The sequence below is a fragment of the Tenrec ecaudatus genome, chromosome 2, assembly GCF_050624435.1.
Source record: "Tenrec ecaudatus isolate mTenEca1 chromosome 2, mTenEca1.hap1, whole genome shotgun sequence".
In the NCBI taxonomy this organism is placed as follows: Eukaryota; Metazoa; Chordata; class Mammalia; order Afrosoricida; family Tenrecidae; genus Tenrec; species Tenrec ecaudatus.
Genome location: NC_134531.1, coordinates 208602418 through 208625501, shown reverse-complemented (window position 1 = coordinate 208625501; position 23084 = coordinate 208602418). Strand labels below are relative to the sequence as shown.

At 52.0% G+C, this 23084-nt stretch overlaps 5 protein-coding genes across 5 annotated transcripts; all 5 read left to right on the top strand.

Moving 5' to 3' along the window:
- The first annotated feature begins 1835 nt into the window (after positions 1–1835).
- LOC142439679 (uncharacterized) lies at positions 1836–2543 on the top strand. The gene has a single exon (XM_075542217.1). It carries the CDS (start codon positions 1866–1868, stop codon positions 2541–2543), a length of 678 nt encoding a protein of 225 aa, XP_075398332.1. The 5' UTR covers positions 1836–1865.
- Positions 2544–6419: 3876 nt separating this feature from the next.
- LOC142439687 (uncharacterized) lies at positions 6420–7127 on the top strand. Its single transcript, XM_075542225.1, has one exon. The coding sequence runs from the start codon at positions 6450–6452 to the stop codon at positions 7125–7127; it is 678 nt and encodes a 225-aa protein (XP_075398340.1). The 5' UTR covers positions 6420–6449.
- A 3876-nt stretch (positions 7128–11003) lies between these two features.
- On the top strand, positions 11004–11711 carry LOC142439678 (uncharacterized). The gene has a single exon (XM_075542216.1). It carries the CDS (start codon positions 11034–11036, stop codon positions 11709–11711), a length of 678 nt encoding a protein of 225 aa, XP_075398331.1. The 5' UTR covers positions 11004–11033.
- A 3876-nt stretch (positions 11712–15587) lies between these two features.
- Positions 15588–16295, top strand: LOC142439677 (uncharacterized). The gene has a single exon (XM_075542215.1). The coding sequence runs from the start codon at positions 15618–15620 to the stop codon at positions 16293–16295; it is 678 nt and encodes a 225-aa protein (XP_075398330.1). The 5' UTR covers positions 15588–15617.
- Positions 16296–20171: 3876 nt separating this feature from the next.
- Positions 20172–20879, top strand: LOC142439686 (uncharacterized). The gene has a single exon (XM_075542224.1). The coding sequence runs from the start codon at positions 20202–20204 to the stop codon at positions 20877–20879; it is 678 nt and encodes a 225-aa protein (XP_075398339.1). The 5' UTR covers positions 20172–20201.
- Positions 20880–23084: the final 2205 nt, after the last annotated feature.

Sequence of the window (23084 nt, the reverse complement as noted above, 5' to 3'; positions counted from 1 at the left end):
AGGGTGCCCATGGACACCCATCACCGTGGCTGCTACGAAGGAGGGTATTGTAAACTCAAAAGGTGGAAAAGGTGTCTGTCCTCTTTGACTGCCATGTGGGTAGACTTTAAGTGGAAACTATCCCACGTAAAATGGCACAGGGACACCCTCTTCAACAAACGGCAATGGGAAAGCTGGATGGCGATGGAGATCCAATGCTGCATAAAAAAATATTTTTGCATGGCGTGAGGGATGGGTCTTATTTTATCCATGTGCCGATGGGGTGTTTCTCCGGATAGACTAGAGAAACAAATCCAGGGATCCTCAAATGTGTCTAAGAGAGACCGTTCTCTCAAAGGGTATTCGTATATCAAGAAAACACCGCGGCCCAGAGGTCCTATACACATCAATCCATACAGCCACTGTTCGCCCCTATGTGCTGTAGCGGTCTATAAGTTCCTCTTCAGTCTCTCACAGCTCATGCAATAAGGTGGAATGCAGGAATATCACAGCCAGTGGATGGGAAGTCTCCTGGATCCAGTGTCGGTGGAGTATCTGCGTGCTGGTGGGGACCTCCAAGTGGCTCCTCCAGCTCCAAGGCCCTGATTCTATCAGTGAAGTTCTATGCGGCTTCTTAGCAGGAATGTCTCACAGGGCGAGTGTGTGTCCCGCATCCACGGAGGAAGACAGGAGTTCTCAGAATCCTCAAGAGAAGGCCATGCCCACCCAGGGGCATCACTGGCAATGAAGTGAAGGACAGGCTAGACTCTACCCACTCACTCAAGATGACAGACCATGGCACTGCCAAAGATGGAGAACCGCTTTGCGTTTCCTGAGATAAGCTTTCACGTTGAAGGACACGTTGTATTTCAAATGTAGAAAACAAAACATGACACAGTCCTGGAAGCACTTCCTATGACAATTCAGAACGAGAAGAGATGGCACTCAGCAAGGTCGCCAAAGAGAGACTCAGGGAAACCACAACGAAATGACAAATCGTGAGCATCTGCCTTTTTTACAGCAAAATGGATCATTGGCAGCGGAAAAGGGTTTCCTAGCTCTGAGAGAACAATGGATAAAAACTGGGGTTCTCTACTCCGCCAAAAGATTGCAACTTCTCCGTGAGCCATTTTCAGACACCCGTGGAATCTGAAAATGAAAGCTCACCACCGTGGGTGATAAACGACTTGATCTCTTAGTGTGGCAAGACGAAAAGGGGATTCCAGAGCCTGGCTTCAGGCGTGAGAAAGCCGGCACCTGAGCGTGTGCTGCAAACCAGAAGAAAACACAAGAGACAAGGGAGAGCAAACCGGGTTTGGAATCTCTGCACATCCTCCTGAAAGAAACGGCATTGATCTGAAGGGGGGAGACGATTGGCTTTCTCTTCTAAGATCGAATGATCTGAACGAGTTGTATTCCATAAGCTATGTATGTTTTAATTGCCTCAAAGAAATTGGGAGGACACAATGAAAGCACTCAATGCAGGACGGATAGAACTAGATTACATCACTTAAGAAACGTGTTCCCCTCAAAAACGCAGCCTAAGCTCACACGGGACAAATATTGCCTCACAACTTTTCTGGGGCCAAACACAAGGGACACGGGGAAAAGCAGACTTCTGAGACATGCTCACCAGTGTCCTGAGTGAAAAACTAATTGCAGAAAAGGAACCGCATGAATGAGGTTCTCCAGCTCCGGAGGCTAAACAACAACAAGGAAAGGGAAGGCTTGCTCAGCCTCCTGAGGATCAACACAAGCCAGAGCGGGATATAAAACCCCACAGCCCAGAGCTCCTCACACCACACACCTCACTCCCTCAGCCTCTCCTCCCACCCCACCAGGGCTGACCCTGCTGCTCCAGCACCTGTGCTCCACCCGCGTCGACCATGTCCATCTGCTCCAGCTCCAGAAGCTATGGCAGCCGGGTCTGCCTGCCCAGCGCTTGCACTGACCCGTCCTGCGAGGTGGACAACTGTCCTGAGAGCTGCTGTGAGCCCTCCTGCTGCCAGTCCTCCTGCTGTGTCCCCAGCTGCTGCCAGTCCACCTGCTGCGCCCCCAGCTGCTGCCAGTCCACCTGCTGTGCTCCAGCCTCCTGCCTGACCCTCATCTGCAGCCCCGTGAGCTGTGGGTCCAGCCCCTGCCAATCGGGCTGCACTGCCTGCTGTGGGCCCTCCTGCTGTGGGCCCTCCTGCTGCCAGCCTCTGTGCTGCACACCCCTCTGCTGTAAGCCTGTCTGCTGCACACCTGTGTGCTGCACACCTGTGTGCTGTAAGCCTGTCTGCTGTACGCCCGTCTGCTGTACGCCCGTCTGCTGCAAGCCCGCCTGCTGTGTGCCCGTCTGCTGTGGGGCAGGCCCCTGCTCATCCTCCTCATGCTGCCAGCCCTCTCCGTGTGGGCCCTCCTGCTGCAAACCCTCCTCCTGCATGTCCCTCATCTGCCAACCTGTGTGCAAACCTGCCTGCTGTGCCCCTGCCTCCTCCTCCTCCATGTCCCTGCTCTGCTGCCCTGCCTGTCCCCGCCCAGCCTGCTGTGGCACCTCATCCTGCCAGGGGGCCTGCTGCTGATTTCCCCACATCTCATCAGGGGACACCCTTGCTGCTTCAGCCAGACACCTGCCCCTGTCTTTGACAACCACAGGGGGCAGCACAGCCCCTGCCTCAGGCCCAGTCCCTGACTCAGGTGCCCTGACAAAGGACATGCGGGGCTCCAGAGGCTGCGCTCACGCAACTTCCCGCCGGGGTGTCCCAGGCACCAAGTCAATTTTGTTCAGGGCACTCATGCCAACCCTGAGCTCCAATAAAATCAACTAATCTCACAACTACCTCTGGCCTTGTCTGTGCACACCCTGGGCTGGGAAACAATGACAATCGGTGTGAACTCTGGCACCCCACACTCAGGCACGCTGTGTTCCTCTATACCCCCGGATCCAGAACACAGTCTCAGAAAAGGTGGTGGAAACCTGCCACGCTGCTCAGGAACACTTCAGGAAGGCCGACTCTGAGACCAAGGGCAGCTTCACACCACCCTCCGCCCCAGCTCAGTGCCTCACTCTCATCAAGCATGCCCGATATAGTGAGTCTCCTCTGACCTCTCTGGTCCTTCTCGCTGCACAGGGCCAGAGCAGGCATTCTGGCAGAGGGCCATCACATCCTCTCTGATCCCTTCTACTTCCATCCTTGCCACCGCTGCACCTTCAAAGGCAGTCCTCTTTGACTGCCATGTATGTAGCTTTCTGAGTGGATACTAAGCCACTTGATCACTTTTAACGGTCTTTCTTCTTGCCTTAGGTTTCTTTGTGTTTCTCCATCCTTTTGGATGCATCATTTTGCTAATTACAGGATGCTAGGTTGACCTTTTTGCCCACGATCCTCTGTACAAATCACTCCGTCGTCTTCTGGCCTGCATGGTTTCTGCTGAGAAATCTGAGGGCATTCTCCTTGCTGGCACTTTGCATGTAATTCATCTTGTTTCTCTGGCTTTTCTTACCAATTTTTCCCTTGGACTTGATGTGAGTCATCCTGACAACAATCTGCCCGGAAATTCTCCTGGTGGGAACTTCTCTGGCCGGGGTTCTTTCAGCTTCCTGAACGACTATGTTTGCTTCCTTGAGACACCGAGACGGAGTTCTTGGGTTGTTGTCTGTGTGGACTTTCTTGGCTTCTTCCTCCTCTTGAATCCCTCTCGATTTTCGGTTGGCACTCGAATTTCGGTTCTCACAACAGGGACACAAAGCAGTTCATTCTACATAGGCACCAGCTTCCCGGAGGTCCTTAAAAGTCTTTTCCATAGACCGTTTGCTTAAATAAAGAAAACTACCCATAGATATTACTGGAAACTTAAAAAACCCCGATGAGGAGAAACTGTACAACAATGTCCTTTACAGATATATAGCAAGCATTCTCAAAGTCAGCAAGCTTAATATCCAGTAACATTTATGATGATGAGCCGTAACCACATAAGATTTTGTACTGAATGCAAGTTAGTAAATAAGTGACGCAATCAACTGTCGAATAAACACAAGCATTGAGATAGTTAGCTTACTGTGGTACCCTGGCCGGTAAACACATGTAGGGGGAAATGAAGGGTGGAACGACAAATGGCTCAGGGAGCCTCGCCTTCCTCATTCTCATGACCTTTGCTTTCTGATGGTCAGACCAGGGTGCAGCTGCCTTAGCCAGTTCCCTGCTACAGCTGGCAAGGCTCACTTCCTGCAAGACATGCCTGAGGAGAAGTCACATGGACCTACCCTCATGCAGCCCTGGCTGATGGAGCAACCGTGTGGAGACCCTTGCCACCATTGAGATGCTTACACATTCACTGACTCGGCTTTCCTCCTGCAGTTGGCAACATGGCGTGCGTTCCGTGAGATGGAGGAGGACTGTGTGGATCAGGGTCGGACATATGGGCTAATGTTGAACCTCTGGGCTTGGGCAGCACTGGGTTAGGACGTTCCCTTGATGTGCACTTCACCTTTATATAAAGCTCTCTCTTTCACAGGAGTTTCTGTGGATTTGTTTCTCTAGTGTACACAGACTAACAAAAGCATGCACCTAAGTCTTCATACAAAGGATGAAAAGTGCCCTCCACACGCCCTTCTATCAAAGGGTGCCCGTGGACACCCATCACCGTGGCTGCTACAAAGGAGGGCATTGTAAACTCAAAAGGTGGAAAAGGTGTCTGTCCTCTTTGACTGCCATGTGGGTAGACTTTAAGTGGAAACTATCCCACGTAAAATGGGACAGGGACACCCTCTTCAACAGACGGCAATGGGAAAGCTGGATGGTGATGGAGATCCAATGCTGCATAAAAAAATATTTTTGCATGGCGTGAGGGATGGGTCTTATTTTATCCATGTGCCGATGGTGTGTTTCTCCGGATAGACTAGAGAAACAAATCCAGGGATCCTCAAATGTGTCTAAGAGAGACCGTTCTCTCAAAGGGTATTCGTATATCAAGAAAACACCGCGGCCCAGAGGTCCTATACACATCAATCCATACAGCCACTGTTCGCCCCTATGTGCTGTAGCGGTCTATAAGTTCCTCTTCAGTCTCTCACAGCTCATGCAATAAGGTGGAATGCAGGAATATCACAGCCAGTGGATGGGAAGTCTCCTGGATCCAGTGTCGGTGGAGCATCTGCGTGCTGGTGGGGACCTCCAAGTGGCTCCTCCAGCTCCAGGGCCCTGATTCTATCAGTGAAGTTCTATGCGGCTTCTTAGCAGGAATGTCTCACAGGGTGAGTGTGTGTCCCGCATCCACGGAGGAAGACAGGAGTTCTCAGAATCCTCAAGAGAAGGCCATGCCCACCCAGGGGCATCACTGGCAATGAAGTGAAGGACAGGCTAGACTCTACCCACTCACTCAAGATGACAGGAGACCATGGCACTGCCACAGATGGAGAACCGCTCTGCGTTTCCTGAGATAAGCTTTCACGTTGAAGGACTCGTTGTATTTCAAATGTAGAAAAGAAAACATGACACAGTCCTGGAAGCACTTCCTATGACATTTCAGAACGGGAAGAGATGGCACTCAGCAAGGTCGCCAAAGAGAGACACAGGGAAACCACAACGAAATGACAAATCGTGAGCATCTGCCTTTTTTACAGCAAAATGGATCATTGGCAGTGGAAAAGGGTTTCCTAGCTCTGAGAGAACAATGGATAAAAACTGGGGTTCTCTACTCCGCCAAACGATTGCAACTTCTCCGTGAGCCATTTTCAGACACCCGTGGAATCTGAAAATGAAAGCTCACCACCGTGGGTGATAAACGACTTGATCTCTTAGTGTGGCAAGACGAAAAGGGGATTCCAGAGCCTGGCTTCAGGCGTGAGAAAGCCGGCACCTGAGCGTGTGCTGCAAACCAGAAGAAAACACAAGAGACAAGGGAGAGCAAACCGGGTTTGGAATCTCTGCACATCCTCCTGAAAGAAACGGCACTGATCTGAAGGGGGGAGACGATTGGCTTTCTCTTCTAAGATCGAATGATCTGAACGAGTTGTATTCCATAAGCTATGTACGTTTTAATTGCCTCAAAGAAATTGGGAGGACACAATGAAAGCACTCAATGCAGGACGGATAGAACTAGATTACATCACTTAAGAAACGTGTTCCCCTCAAAAACGCAGCCTAAGCTCACGCGGGACAAATATTGCCTCACAACTTTTCTGGGGCCAAACACAAGGGACACGGGGAAAAGCAGACTTCTGAGACATGCTCACCAGTGTCCTGAGTGAAAAACTAATTGCAGAAAAGGAACCGCATGAATGAGGTTCTCCAGCTCCGGAGGCTAAACAACAACAAGGAAAGGGAAGGCTTGCTCAGCCTCCTGAGGATCAACACAAGCCAGAGCGGGATATAAAACCCCACAGCCCAGAGCTCCTCACACCACACACCTCACTCCCTCAGCCTCTCCTCCCACCCCACCAGGGCTGACCCTGCTGCTCCAGCACCTGTGCTCCACCTGCGTCGACCATGTCCATCTGCTCCAGCTCCAGAAGCTATGGCAGCCGGGTCTGCCTGCCCAGCGCTTGCACTGACCCGTCCTGCGAGGTGGACAACTGTCCTGAGAGCTGCTGTGAGCCCTCCTGCTGCCAGTCCTCCTGCTGTGTCCCCAGCTGCTGCCAGTCCACCTGCTGCGCCCCCAGCTGCTGCCAGTCCACCTGCTGTGCTCCAGCCTCCTGCCTGACCCTCATCTGCAGCCCCGTGAGCTGTGGGTCCAGCCCCTGCCAATCGGGCTGCACTGCCTGCTGTGGGCCCTCCTGCTGTGGGCCCTCCTGCTGCCAGCCTCTGTGCTGCACACCCCTCTGCTGTAAGCCTGTCTGCTGCACACCTGTGTGCTGCACACCTGTGTGCTGTAAGCCTGTCTGCTGTATGCCCGTCTGCTGTACGCCCGTCTGCTGCAAGCCCGCCTGCTGTGTGCCCGTCTGCTGTGGGGCAGGCCCCTGCTCATCCTCCTCATGCTGCCAGCCCTCTCCGTGTGGGCCCTCCTGCTGCAAACCCTCCTCCTGCATGTCCCTCATCTGCCAACCTGTGTGCAAACCTGCCTGCTGTGCCCCTGCCTCCTCCTCCTCCATGTCCCTGCTCTGCTGCCCTGCCTGTCCCCGCCCAGCCTGCTGTGGCACCTCATCCTGCCAGGGGGCCTGCTGCTGATTTCCCCACATCTCATCAGGGGACACCCTTGCTGCTTCAGCCAGACACCTGCCCCTGTCTTTGACAACCACAGGGGGCAGCACAGCCCCTGCCTCAGGCCCAGTCCCTGACTCAGGTGCCCTGACAAAGGACATGCGGGGCTCCAGAGGCTGCGCTCACGCAACTTCCCGCCGGGGTGTCCCAGGCACCAAGTCAATTTTGTTCAGGGCACTCATGCCAACCCTGAGCTCCAATAAAATCAACTAATCTCACAACTACCTCTGGCCTTGTCTGTGCACACCCTGGGCTGGGAAACAATGACAATCGGTGTGAACTCTGGCACCCCACACTCAGGCACGCTGTGTTCCTCTATACCCCCGGATCCAGAACACAGTCTCAGAAAAGGTGGTGGAAACCTGCCACGCTGCTCAGGAACACTTCAGGAAGGCCGACTCTGAGACCAAGGGCAGCTTCACACCACCCTCCGCCCCAGCTCAGTGCCTCACTCTCATCAAGCATGCCCGATATAGTGAGTCTCCTCTGACCTCTCTGGTCCTTCTCGCTGCACAGGGCCAGAGCAGGCATTCTGGCAGAGGGCCATCACATCCTCTCTGATCCCTTCTACTTCCATCCTTGCCACCGCTGCACCTTCAAAGGCAGTCCTCTTTGACTGCCATGTATGTAGCTTTCTGAGTGGATACTAAGCCACTTGATCACTTTTAACGGTCTTTCTTCTTGCCTTAGGTTTCTTTGTGTTTCTCCATCCTTTTGGATGCATCATTTTGCTAATTACAGGATGCTAGGTTGACCTTTTTGCCCACGATCCTCTGTACAAATCACTCCGTCGTCTTCTGGCCTGCATGGTTTCTGCTGAGAAATCTGAGGGCATTCTCCTTGCTGGCACTTTGCATGTAATTCATCTTGTTTCTCTGGCTTTTCTTACCATTTTTTCCCTTGGACTTGATGTGAGTCATCCTGACAACAATCTGCCCGGAAATTCTCCTGGTGGGAACTTCTCTGGCCGGGGTTCTTTCAGCTTCCTGAACGACTATGTTTGCTTCCTTGAGACACCGAGACGGAGTTCTTGGGTTGTTGTCTGTGTGGACTTTCTTGGCTTCTTCCTCCTCTTGAATCCCTCTCGATTTTCGGTTGGCACTCGAATTTCGGTTCTCACAACAGGGACACAAAGCAGTTCATTCTACATAGGCACCAGCTTCCCGGAGGTCCTTAAAAGTCTTTTCCATAGACCGTTTGCTTAAATAAAGAAAACTACCCATAGATATTACTGGAAACTTAGAAAACCCCGATGAGGAGAAACTGTACAACAATGTCCTTTACAGATATATAGCAAGCATTCTCAAAGTCAGCAAGCTTAATATCCAGTAACATTTATGATGATGAGCCGTAACCACATAAGATTTTGTACTGAATGCAAGTTAGTAAATAAGTGACGCAATCAACTGTCGAATAAACACAAGCATTGAGATAGTTAGCTTACTGTGGTACTCTGGCCGGTAAACACATGTAGGGGGAAATGAAGGGTGGAACGACAAATGGCTCAGGGAGCCTCGCCTTCCTCATTCTCATGACCTTTGCTTTCTGATGGTCAGACCAGGGTGCAGCTGCCTTAGCCAGTTCCCTGCTACAGCTGGCAAGGCTCACTTCCTGCAAGACATGCCTGAGGAGAAGTCACATGGACCTACCCTCATGCAGCCCTGACTGATGGAGCAACCGTGTGGAGACCCTTGCCACCATTGAGATGCTTACACATTCACTGACTCGGCTTTCCTCCTGCAGTTGGCAACATGGCGTGTGTTCCGTGAGATGGAGGAGGACTGTGTGGATCAGGGTCGGACATATGGGCTAATGTTGAACCTCTGGGCTTGGGCAGCACTGGGTTAGGACGTTCCCTTGATGTGCACTTCACCTTTATATAAAGCTCTCTCTTTCACAGGAGTTTCTGTGGATTTGTTTCTCTAGTGTACACAGACTAACAAAAGCATGCACCTAAGTCTTCATACAAAGGATGAAAAGTGCCCTCCACACGCCCTTCTATCAAAGGGTGCCCGTGGACACCCATCACCGTGGCTGCTACAAAGGAGGGCATTGTAAACTCAAAAGGTGGAAAAGGTGTCTGTCCTCTTTGACTGCCATGTGGGTAGACTTTAAGTGGAAACTATCCCACGTAAAATGGGACAGGGACACCCTCTTCAACAGACGGCAATGGGAAAGCTGGATGGTGATGGAGATCCAATGCTGCATAAAAAAATATTTTTGCATGGCGTGAGGGATGGGTCTTATTTTATCCATGTGCCGATGGGGTGTTTCTCTGGATAGACTAGAGAAACAAATCCAGGGATCCTCAAATGTGTCTAAGAGAGACCGTTCTCTCAAAGGGTATTCGTATATCAAGAAAACACCGCGGCCCAGAGGTCCTATACACATCAATCCATACAGCCACTGTTCGCCCCTATGTGCTGTAGCGGTCTATAAGTTCCTCTTCAGTCTCTCACAGCTCATGCAATAAGGTGGAATGTAGGAATATCACAGCCAGTGGATGGGAAGTCTCCTGGATCCAGTGTCGTTGGAGCATCTGCGTGCTGGTGGGGACCTCCAAGTGGCTCCTCCAGCTCCAGGGCCCTGATTCTATCAGTGAAGTTCTATGCGGCTTCTTAGCAGGAATGTCTCACAGGGCGAGTGTGTGTCCCGCATCCACGGAGGAAGACAGGAGTTCTCAGAATCCTCAAGAGAAGGCCATGCCCACCCAGGGGCATCACTGGCAATGAAGTGAAGGACAGGCTAGACTCTACCCACTCACTCAAGATGACAGGAGACCATGGCACTGCCACAGATGGAGAACCGCTCTGCGTTTCCTGAGATAAGCTTTCACGTTGAAGGACTCGTTGTATTTCAAATGTAGAAAACAAAACATGACACAGTCCTGGAAGCACTTCCTATGACATTTCAGAACGGGAAGAGATGGCACTCAGCAAGGTCGCCAAAGAGAGACACAGGGAAACCACAACGAAATGACAAATCGTGAGCATCTGCCTTTTTTACAGCAAAATGGATCATTGGCAGTGGAAAAGGGTTTCCTAGCTCTGAGAGAACAATGGATAAAAACTGGGGTTCTCTACTCCGCCAAACGATTGCAACTTCTCCGTGAGCCATTTTCAGACACCCGTGGAATCTGAAAATGAAAGCTCACCACCGTGGGTGATAAACGACTTGATCTCTTAGTGTGGCAAGAAGAAAAGGGGATTCCAGAGCCTGGCTTCAGGCGTGAGAAAGCCGGCACCTGAGCGTGTGCTGCAAACCAGAAGAAAACACAAGAGACAAGGGAGAGCAAACCGGGTTTGGAATCTCTGCACATCCTCCTGAAAGAAACGGCACTGATCTGAAGGGGGGAGACGATTGGCTTTCTCTTCTAAGATCGAATGATCTGAACGAGTTGTATTCCATAAGCTATGTACGTTTTAATTGCCTCAAAGAAATTGGAAGGACACAATGAAAGCACTCAATGCAGGACGGATAGAACTAGATTACATCACTTAAGAAACGTGTTCCCCTCAAAAACGCAGCCTAAGCTCACGCGGGACAAATATTGCCTCACAACTTTTCTGGAGCCAAACACAAGGGACACGGGGAAAAGCAGACTTCTGAGACATGCTCACCAGTGTCCTGAGTGAAAAACTAATTGCAGAAAAGGAACCGCATGAATGAGGTTCTCCAGCTCCGGAGGCTAAACAACAACAAGGAAAGGGAAGGCTTGCTCAGCCTCCTGAGGATCAACACAAGCCAGAGCGGGATATAAAACCCCACAGCCCAGAGCTCCTCACACCACACACCTCACTCCCTCAGCCTCTCCTCCCACCCCACCAGGGCTGACCCTGCTGCTCCAGCACCTGTGCTCCACCTGCGTCGACCATGTCCATCTGCTCCAGCTCCAGAAGCTATGGCAGCCGGGTCTGCCTGCCCAGCGCTTGCACTGACCCGTCCTGCGAGGTGGACAACTGTCCTGAGAGCTGCTGTGAGCCCTCCTGCTGCCAGTCCTCCTGCTGTGTCCCCAGCTGCTGCCAGTCCACCTGCTGCGCCCCCAGCTGCTGCCAGTCCACCTGCTGTGCTCCAGCCTCCTGCCTGACCCTCATCTGCAGCCCCGTGAGCTGTGGGTCCAGCCCCTGCCAATCGGGCTGCACTGCCTGCTGTGGGCCCTCCTGCTGTGGGCCCTCCTGCTGCCAGCCTCTGTGCTGCACACCCCTCTGCTGTAAGCCTGTCTGCTGCACACCTGTGTGCTGCACACCTGTGTGCTGTAAGCCTGTCTGCTGTACGCCCGTCTGCTGTACGCCCGTCTGCTGCAAGCCCGCCTGCTGTGTGCCCGTCTGCTGTGGGGCAGGCCCCTGCTCATCCTCCTCATGCTGCCAGCCCTCTCCGTGTGGGCCCTCCTGCTGCAAACCCTCCTCCTGCATGTCCCTCATCTGCCAACCTGTGTGCAAACCTGCCTGCTGTGCCCCTGCCTCCTCCTCCTCCATGTCCCTGCTCTGCTGCCCTGCCTGTCCCCGCCCAGCCTGCTGTGGCACCTCATCCTGCCAGGGGGCCTGCTGCTGATTTCCCCACATCTCATCAGGGGACACCCTTGCTGCTTCAGCCAGACACCTGCCCCTGTCTTTGACAACCACAGGGGGCAGCACAGCCCCTGCCTCAGGCCCAGTCCCTGACTCAGGTGCCCTGACAAAGGACATGCGGGGCTCCAGAGGCTGCGCTCAAGCAACTTCCCGCCGGGGTGTCCCAGGCACCAAGTCAATTTTGTTCAGGGCACTCATGCCAACCCTGAGCTCCAATAAAATCAACTAATCTCACAACTACCTCTGGCCTTGTCTGTGCACACCCTGGGCTGGGAAACAATGACAATCGGTGTGAACTCTGGCACCCCACACTCAGGCACGCTGTGTTCCTCTATACCCCCGGATCCAGAACACAGTCTCAGAAAAGGTGGTGGAAACCTGCCACGCTGCTCAGGAACACTTCAGGAAGGCCGACTCTGAGACCAAGGGCAGCTTCACACCACCCTCCGCCCCAGCTCAGTGCCTCACTCTCATCAAGCATGCCCGATATAGTGAGTCTCCTCTGACCTCTCTGGTCCTTCTCGCTGCACAGGGCCAGAGCAGGCATTCTGGCAGAGGGCCATCACATCCTCTCTGATCCCTTCTACTTCCATCCTTGCCACCGCTGCACCTTCAAAGGCAGTCCTCTTTGACTGCCATGTATGTAGCTTTCTGAGTGGATACTAAGCCACTTGATCACTTTTAACGGTCTTTCTTCTTGCCTTAGGTTTCTTTGTGTTTCTCCATCCTTTTGGATGCATCATTTTGCTAATTACAGGATGCTAGGTTGACCTTTTTGCCCACGATCCTCTGTACAAATCACTCCGTCGTCTTCTGGCCTGCATGGTTTCTGCTGAGAAATCTGAGGGCATTCTCCTTGCTGGCACTTTGCATGTAATTCATCTTGTTTCTCTGGCTTTTCTTACCATTTTTTCCCTTGGACTTGATGTGAGTCATCCTGACAACAATCTGCCCGGAAATTCTCCTGGTGGGAACTTCTCTGGCCGGGGTTCTTTCAGCTTCCTGAACGACTATGTTTGCTTCCTTGAGACACCGAGACGGAGTTCTTGGGTTGTTGTCTGTGTGGACTTTCTTGGCTTCTTCCTCCTCTTGAATCCCTCTCGATTTTCGGTTGGCACTCGAATTTCGGTTCTCACAACAGGGACACAAAGCAGTTCATTCTACATAGGCACCAGCTTCCCGGAGGTCCTTAAAAGTCTTTTCCATAGACCGTTTGCTTAAATAAAGAAAACTACCCATAGATATTACTGGAAACTTAGAAAACCCCGATGAGGAGAAACTGTACAACAATGTCCTTTACAGATATATAGCAAGCATTCTCAAAGTCAGCAAGCTTAATATCCAGTAACATTTATGATGATGAGCCGTAACCACATAAGATTTTGTACTGAATGCAAGTTAGTAAATAAGTGACGCAATCAACTGTCGAATAAACACAAGCATTGAGATAGTTAGCTTACTGTGGTACTCTGGCCGGTAAACACATGTAGGGGGAAATGAAGGGTGGAACGACAAATGGCTCAGGGAGCCTCGCCTTCCTCATTCTCATGACCTTTGCTTTCTGATGGTCAGACCAGGGTGCAGCTGCCTTAGCCAGTTCCCTGCTACAGCTGGCAAGGCTCACTTCCTGCAAGACATGCCTGAGGAGAAGTCACATGGACCTACCCTCATGCAGCCCTGACTGATGGAGCAACCGTGTGGAGACCCTTGCCACCATTGAGATGCTTACACATTCACTGACTCGGCTTTCCTCCTGCAGTTGGCAACATGGCGTGCGTTCCGTGAGATGGAGGAGGACTGTGTGGATCAGGGTCGGACATATGGGCTAATGTTGAACCTCTGGGCTTGGGCAGCACTGGGTTAGGACGTTCCCTTGATGTGCACTTCACCTTTATATAAAGCTCTCTCTTTCACAGGAGTTTCTGTGGATTTGTTTCTCTAGTGTACACAGACTAACAAAAGCATGCACCTAAGTCTTCATACAAAGGATGAAAAGTGCCCTCCACACGCCCTTCTATCAAAGGGTGCCCGTGGACACCCATCACCGTGGCTGCTACAAAGGAGGGCATTGTAAACTCAAAAGGTGGAAAAGGTGTCTGTCCTCTTTGACTGCCATGTGGGTAGACTTTAAGTGGAAACTATCCCACGTAAAATGGGACAGGGACACCCTCTTCAACAGACGGCAATGGGAAAGCTGGATGGTGATGGAGATCCAATGCTGCATAAAAAAATATTTTTGCATGGCGTGAGGGATGGGTCTTATTTTATCCATGTGCCGATGGGGTGTTTCTCTGGATAGACTAGAGAAACAAATCCAGGGATCCTCAAATGTGTCTAAGAGAGACCGTTCTCTCAAAGGGTATTCGTATATCAAGAAAACACCGCGGCCCAGAGGTCCTATACACATCAATCCATACAGCCACTGTTCGCCCCTATGTGCTGTAGCGGTCTATAAGTTCCTCTTCAGTCTCTCACAGCTCATGCAATAAGGTGGAATGCAGGAATATCACAGCCAGTGGATGGGAAGTCTCCTGGATCCAGTGTCGATGAAGCATCTGCGTGCTGGTGGGGACCTCCAAGTGGCTCCTCCAGCTCCAGGGCCCTGATTCTATCAGTGAAGTTCTATGCGGCTTCTTAGCAGGAATGTCTCACAGGGCGAGTGTGTGTCCCGCATCCACTGAGGAAGACAGGAGTTCTCAGAATCCTCAAGAGAAGGCCATGCCCACCCAGGGGCATCACTGGCAATGAAGTGAAGGACAGGCTAGACTCTACCCACTCACTCAAGATGACAGGAGACCATGGCACTGCCACAGATGGAGAACCGCTCTGCGTTTCCTGAGATAAGCTTTCACGTTGAAGGACTCGTTGTATTTCAAATGTAGAAAACAAAACATGACACAGTCCTGGAAGCACTTCCTATGACATTTCAGAATGGGAAGAGAGGGCACTCAGCAAGGTCGCCAAAGAGAGGCACAGGGAAACCACAACGAAATGACAAATCGTGAGCATCTGCCTTTTTTACAGCAAAATGGATCATTGGCAGTGGAAAAGGGTTTCCTAGCTCTGAGAGAACAATGGATAAAAACTGGGGTTCTCTACTCCGCCAAACGATTGCAACTTCTCCGTGAGCCATTTTCAGACACCCGTGGAATCTGAAAATGAAAGCTCACCACCGTGGGTGATAAACGACTTGATCTCTTAGTGTGGCAAGACGAAAAGGGGATTCCAGAGCCTGGCTTCAGGCGTGAGAAAGCCGGCACCTGAGCGTGTGCTGCAAACCAGAAGAAAACACAAGAGACAAGGGAGAGCAAACCGGGTTTGGAATCTCTGCACATCCTCCTGAAAGAAACGGCACTGATCTGAAGGGGGGAGACGATTGGCTTTCTCTTCTAAGATCGAATGATCTGAACGAGTTGTATTCCATAAGCTATGTACGTTTTAATTGCCTCAAAGAAATTGGGAGGACACAATGAAAGCACTCAATGCAGGACGGATAGAACTAGATTACATCACTTAAGAAACGTGTTCCCCTCAAAAACGCAGCCTAAGCTCACGCGGGACAAATATTGCCTCACAACTTTTCTGGGGCCAAACACAAGGGACACGGGGAAAAGCAGACTTCTGAGACATGCTCACCAGTGTCCTGAGTGAAAAACTAATTGCAGAAAAGGAACCGCATGAATGAGGTTCTCCAGCTCCGGAGGCTAAACAACAACAAGGAAAGGGAAGGCTTGCTCAGCCTCCTGAGGATCAACACAAGCCAGAGCGGGATATAAAACCCCACAGCCCAGAGCTCCTCACACCACACACCTCACTCCCTCAGCCTCTCCTCCCACCCCACCAGGGCTGACCCTGCTGCTCCAGCACCTGTGCTCCACCTGCGTCGACCATGTCCATCTGCTCCAGCTCCAGAAGCTATGGCAGCCGGGTCTGCCTGCCCAGCGCTTGCACTGACCCGTCCTGCGAGGTGGACAACTGTCCTGAGAGCTGCTGTGAGCCCTCCTGCTGCCAGTCCTCCTGCTGTGTCCCCAGCTGCTGCCAGTCCACCTGCTGCGCCCCCAGCTGCTGCCAGTCCACCTGCTGTGCTCCAGCCTCCTGCCTGACCCTCATCTGCAGCCCCGTGAGCTGTGGGTCCAGCCCCTGCCAATCGGGCTGCACTGCCTGCTGTGGGCCCTCCTGCTGTGGGCCCTCCTGCTGCCAGCCTCTGTGCTGCACACCCCTCTGCTGTAAGCCTGTCTGCTGCACACCTGTGTGCTGCACACCTGTGTGCTGTAAGCCTGTCTGCTGTACGCCCGTCTGCTGTACGCCCGTCTGCTGCAAGCCCGCCTGCTGTGTGCCCGTCTGCTGTGGGGCAGGCCCCTGCTCATCCTCCTCATGCTGCCAGCCCTCTCCGTGTGGGCCCTCCTGCTGCAAACCCTCCTCCTGCATGTCCCTCATCTGCCAACCTGTGTGCAAACCTGCCTGCTGTGCCCCTGCCTCCTCCTCCTCCATGTCCCTGCTCTGCTGCCCTGCCTGTCCCCGCCCAGCCTGCTGTGGCACCTCATCCTGCCAGGGGGCCTGCTGCTGATTTCCCCACATCTCATCAGGGGACACCCTTGCTGCTTCAGCCAGACACCTGCCCCTGTCTTTGACAACCACAGGGGGCAGCACAGCCCCTGCCTCAGGCCCAGTCCCTGACTCAGGTGCCCTGACAAAGGACATGCGGGGCTCCAGAGGCTGCGCTCACGCAACTTCCCGCCGGGGTGTCCCAGGCACCAAGTCAATTTTGTTCAGGGCACTCATGCCAACCCTGAGCTCCAATAAAATCAACTAATCTCACAACTACCTCTGGCCTTGTCTGTGCACACCCTGGGCTGGGAAACAATGACAATCGGTGTGAACTCTGGCACCCCACACTCAGGCACGCTGTGTTCCTCTATACCCCCGGATCCAGAACACAGTCTCAGAAAAGGTGGTGGAAACCTGCCACGCTGCTCAGGAACACTTCAGGAAGGCCGACTCTGAGACCAAGGGCAGCTTCACACCACCCTCCGCCCCAGCTCAGTGCCTCACTCTCATCAAGCATGCCCGATATAGTGAGTCTCCTCTGACCTCTCTGGTCCTTCTCGCTGCACAGGGCCAGAGCAGGCATTCTGGCAGAGGGCCATCACATCCTCTCTGATCCCTTCTACTTCCATCCTTGCCACCGCTGCACCTTCAAAGGCAGTCCTCTTTGACTGCCATGTATGTAGCTTTCTGAGTGGATACTAAGCCACTTGATCACTTTTAACGGTCTTTCTTCTTGCCTTAGGTTTCTTTGTGTTTCTCCATCCTTTTGGATGCATCATTTTGCTAATTACAGGATGCTAGGTTGACCTTTTTGCCCACGATCCTCTGTACAAATCACTCCGTCGTCTTCTGGCCTGCATGGTTTCTGCTGAGAAATCTGAGGGCATTCTCCTTGCTGGCACTTTGCATGTAATTCATCTTGTTTCTCTGGCTTTTCTTACCATTTTTTCCCTTGGACTTGATGTGAGTCATCCTGACAACAATCTGCCCGGAAATTCTCCTGGTGGGAACTTCTCTGGCCGGGGTTCTTTCAGCTTCCTGAACGACTATGTTTGCTTCCTTGAGACACCGAGACGGAGTTCTTGGGTTGTTGTCTGTGTGGACTTTCTTGGCTTCTTCCTCCTCTTGAATCCCTCTCGATTTTCGGTTGGCACTCGAATTTCGGTTCTCACAACAGGGACACAAAGCAGTTCATTCTACATAGGCACCAGCTTCCCGGAGGTCCTTAAAAGTCTTTTCCATAGACCGTTTGCTTAAATAAAGAAAACTACCCATAGATATTACTGGAAACTTAGAAAACCCCGATGAGGAGAAACTGTACAACAATGTCCTTTACAGATATATAGCAAGTATTCTCAAAGTCAGCAAGCTTAATATCCAGTAACATTTATGATGATGAGCCGTAACCACATAAGATTTTGTACTGAATGCAAGTTAGTAAATAAGTGACGCAATCAACTGTCGAATAAACACAAGCATTGAGATAGTTAGCTTACTGTGGTACCCTGGCCGGTAAACACATGTAGGGGGAAATGAAGGGTGGAACGACAAATGGCTCAGGGAGCCTCGCCTTCCTCATTCTCATGACCTTTGCTTTCTGATGGTCAGACCAGGGTGCAGCTGCCTTAGCCAGTTCCCTGCTACAGCTGGCAAGGCTCACTTCCTGCAAGACATGCCTGAGGAGAAGTCACATGGACCTACCCTCATGCAGCCCTGGCTGATGGAGCAACCGTGTGGAGACCCTTGCCACCATTGAGATGCTTACACATTCACTGACTCGGCTTTCCTCCTGCAGTTGGCAACATGGCGTGCGTTCCGTGAGATGGAGGAGGACTGTGTGGATCAGGGTCGGACATATGGGCTAATGTTGAACCTCTGGGCTTGGGCAGCACTGGGTTAGGACGTTCCCTTGATGTGCACTTCACCTTTATATAAAGCTCTCTCTTTCACAGGAGTTTCTGTGGATTTGTTTCTCTAGTGTACACAGACTAACAAAAGCATGCACCTAAGTCTTCATACAAAGGATGAAAAGTGCCCTCCACACCCCCTTCTATCAAAGGGTGCCCGTGGACACCCATCACCGTGGCTGCTACAAAGGAGGGCATTGTAAACTCAAAAGGTGGAAAAGGTGTCTGTCCTCTTTGACTGCCATGTGGGTAGACTTTAAGTGGAAACTATCCCACGTAAAATGGGACAGGGACACCCTCTTCAACAGACGGCAATGGGAAAGCTGGATGGTGATGGAGATCCAATGCTGCATAAAAAAATATTTTTGCATGGCGTGAGGGATGGGTCTTATTTTATCCATGTGCCGATGGGGTGTTTCTCCGGATAGACTAGAGAAACAAATCCAGGGATCCTCAAATGTGTCTAAGAGAGACCGTTCTCTCAAAGGGTATTCGTATATCAAGAAAACACCGCGGCCCAGAGGTCCTATACACATCAATCCATACAGCCACTGTTCGCCCCTATGTGCTGTAGCGGTCTATAAGTTCCTCTTCAGTCTCTCACAGCTCATGCAATAAGGTGGAATGCAGGAATATCACAGCCAGTGGATGGGAAGTCTCCTGGATCCAGTGTCGGTGGAGCATCTGCGTGCTGGTGGGGACCTCCAAGTGGCTCCTCCAGCTCCAGGGCCCTGATTCTATCAGTGAAGTTCTATGCGGCATCTTAGCAGAAATTTCTCACAGGGCGAGTGTGTGTCCCGCATCCACGGAGGAAGACAGGAGTTCTCAGAATCCTCAAGAGAAGGCCATGCCCACCCAGGGGCATCACTGGCAATGAAGTGAAGGACAGGCTAGACTCTACCCACTCACTCAAGATGACAGGAGACCATGGCACTGCCACAGATGGAGAACCGCTCTGCGTTTCCTGAGATAAGCTTTCACGTTGAAGGACTCGTTGTATTTCAAATGTAGAAAACAAAACATGACACAGTCCTGGAAGCACTTCCTATGACATTTCAGAATGGGAAGAGATGGCACTCAGCAAGGTCGCCAAAGAGAGACACAGGGAAACCACAACGAAATGACAAATCGTGAGCATCTGCCTTTTTTACAGCAAAATGGATCATTGGCAGTGGAAAAGGGTTTCCTAGCTCTGAGAGAACAATGGATAAAAACTGGGGTTCTCTACTCCGCCAAACGATTGCAACTTCTCCGTGAGCCATTTTCAGACACCCGTGGAATCTGAAAATGAAAGCTCACCACCGTGGGTGATAAACGACTTGATCTCTTAGTGTGGCAAGACGAAGAGTGGATTCCAGAGCCTGGCTTCAGGCGTGAGAAAGCCGGCACCTGAGCGTGTGCTGCAAACCAGAAGAAAACACAAGAGACAAGGGAGAGCAAACCGGGTTTGGAATCTCTGCACATCCTCCTGAAAGAAACGGCACTGATCTGAAGGGGGGAGACGATTGGCTTTCTCTTCTAAGATCGAATGATCTGAACGAGTTGTATTCCATAAGCTATGTACGTTTTAATTGCCTCAAAGAAATTGGGAGGACACAATGAAAGCACTCAATGCAGGACGGATAGAACTAGATTACATCACTTAGGAAACGTGTTCCCCTCAAAAACGCAGCCTAAGCTCACGTGGGACAAATATTGCCTCACAACTTTTCTGGGGCCAAACACAAGGGACACGGGGAAAAGCAGACTTCTGAGACATGCTCACCAGTGTCCTGAGTGAAAAACTAATTGCAGAAAAGGAACCGCATGAATGAGGTTCTCCAGCTCCGGAGGCTAAACAACAACAAGGAAAGGGAAGGCTTGCTCAGCCTCCTGAGGATCAACACAAGCCAGAGCGGGATATAAAACCCCACAGCCCAGAGCTCCTCACACCACACACCTCACTCCCTCAGCCTCTCCTCCCACCCCACCAGGGCTGACCCTGCTGCTCCAGCACCTGTGCTCCACCTGCGTCGACCATGTCCATCTGCTCCAGCTCCAGAAGCTATGGCAGCCGGGTCTGCCTGCCCAGCGCTTGCACTGACCCGTCCTGCGAGGTGGACAACTGTCCTGAGAGCTGCTGTGAGCCCTCCTGCTGCCAGTCCTCCTGCTGTGTCCCCAGCTGCTGCCAGTCCACCTGCTGCGCCCCCAGCTGCTGCCAGCCCACCTGCTGTGCTCCAGCCTCCTGCCTGACCCTCATCTGCAGCCCCATGAGCTGTGGGTCCAGCCCCTGCCAATCGGGCTGCACTGCCTGCTGTGGGCCCTCCTGCTGTAGGCCCTCCTGCTGCCAGCCTCTGTGCTGCACACCCCTCTGCTGTAAGCCTGTCTGCTGCACACCTGTGTGCTGCACACCTGTGTGCTGTAAGCCTGTCTGCTGTACGCCCGTCTGCTGTACGCCCGTCTGCTGCAAGCCCGCCTGCTGTGTGCCCGTCTGCTGTGGGGCAGGCCCCTGCTCATCCTCCTCATGCTGCCAGCCCTCTCCGTGTGGGCCCTCCTGCTGCAAACCCTCCTCCTGCATGTCCCTCATCTGCCAACCTGTGTGCAAACCTGCCTGCTGTGCCCCTGCCTCCTCCTCCTCCATGTCCCTGCTCTGCTGCCCTGCCTGTCCCCGCCCAGCCTGCTGTGGCACCTCATCCTGCCAGGGGGCCTGCTGCTGATTTCCCCACATCTCATCAGGGGACACCCTTGCTGCTTCAGCCAGACACCTGCCCCTGTCTTTGACAACCACAAGGGGCAGCACAGCCCCTGCCTCAGGCCCAGTCCCTGACTCAGGTGCCCTGACAAAGGACATGCGGGGCTCCAGAGGCTGCGCTCACGCAACTTCCCGCCGGGGTGTCCCAGGCACCAAGTCAATTTTGTTCAGGGCACTCATGCCAACCCTGAGCTCCAATAAAATCAACTAATCTCACAACTACCTCTGGCCTTGTCTGTGCACACCCTGGGCTGGGAAACAATGACAATCGGTGTGAACTCTGGCACCCCACACTCAGGCACGCTGTGTTCCTCTATACCCCCGGATCCAGAACACAGTCTCAGAAAAGGTGGTGGAAACCTGCCACGCTGCTCAGGAACACTTCAGGAAGGCCGACTCTGAGACCAAGGGCAGCTTCACACCACCCTCCGCCCCAGCTCAGTGCCTCACACTCATCAAGCATGCCCGATATAGTGAGTCTCCTCTGTCCACTCTGGTCCTTCTCGCTGCACAGGGCCAGAGCAGGCATTCTGGCAGAGGGCCATCACATCCTCTCTGATCCCTTCTACTTCCATCCTTGTCACCGCTGCACCTTCAAAGGCAGTCCTCTTTGACTGCCATGTATGTAGCTTTCTGAGTGGATACTAAGCCACTTGATCACTTTTAACGGTCTTTCTTCTTGCCTTAGGTTTCTTTGTGTTTCTCCATCCTTTTGGATGCATCATTTTGCTAATTACAGGATGCTAGGTTGACCTTTTTGCCCACGATCCTCTGTACAAATCACTCCGTCGTCTTCTGGCCTGCATGGTTTCTGCTGAGAAATCTGAGGGCATTCTCCTTGCTGGCACTTTGCATGTAATTCATCTTGTTTCTCTGGCTTTTCTTACCATTTTTTCCCTTGGACTTGATGTGAGTCATCCTGACAACAATCTGCCCGGAAATTCTCCTGGTGGGAACTTCTCTGGCCGGGGTTCTTTCAGCTTCCTGAACGACTATGTTTGCTTCCTTGAGACACCGAGACGGAGTTCTTGGGTTGTTGTCTGTGTGGACTTTCTTGGCTTCTTCCTCCTCTTGAATCCCTCTCGATTTTCGGTTGGCACTCGAATTTCGGTTCTCACAACAGGGACACAAAGCAGTTCATTCTACATAGGCACCAGCTTCCCGGAGGTCCTTAAAAGTCTTTTCCATAGACCGTTTGCTTAAATAAAGAAAACTACCCATAGATATTACTGGAAACTTAGAAAACCCCGATGAGGAGAAACTGTACAACAATGTCCTTTACAGATATATAGCAAGCATTCTCAAAGTCAGCAAGCTTAATATCCAGTAACATTTATGATGATGAGCCGTAACCACATAAGATTTTGTACTGAATGCAAGTTAGTAAATAAGTGACGCAATCAACTGTCGAATAAACACAAGCATTGAGATAGTTAGCTTACTGTGGTACCCTGGCCGGTAAACACATGTAGGGGGAAATGAAGGGTGGAACGACAAATGGCTCAGGGAGCCTCGCCTTCCTCATTCTCATGACCTTTGCTTTCTGATGGTCAGACCAGGGTGCAGCTGCCTTAGCCAGTTCCCTGCTACAGCTGGCAAGGCTCACTTCCTGCAAGACATGCCTGAGGAGAAGTCACATGGACCTACCCTCATGCAGCCCTGGCTGATGGAGCAACCGTGTGGAGACCCTTGCCACCATTGAGATGCTTACACATTCACTGACTCGGCTTTCCTCCTGCAGTTGGCAACATGGCGTGCGTTCCGTGAGATGGAGGAGGACTGTGTGGATCAGGGTCGGACATATGGGCTAATGTTGAACCTCTGGGCTTGGGCAGCACTGGGTTAGGACGTTCCCTTGATGTGCACTTCACCTTTATATAAAGCTCTCTCTTTCACAGGAGTTTCTGTGGATTTGTTTCTCTAGTGTACACAGACTAACAAAAGCATGCACCTAAGTCTTCATACAAAGGATGAAAAGTGCCCTCCACACCCCCTTCTATCAAAGGGTGCCCGTGGACACCCATCACCGTGGCTGCTACAAAGGAGGGCATTGTAAACTCAAAAGGTGGAAAAGGTGTCTGTCCTCTTTGACTGCCATGTGGGTAGACTTTAAGTGGAAACTATCCCACGTAAAATGGGACAGGGACACCCTCTTCAACAGACGGCAATG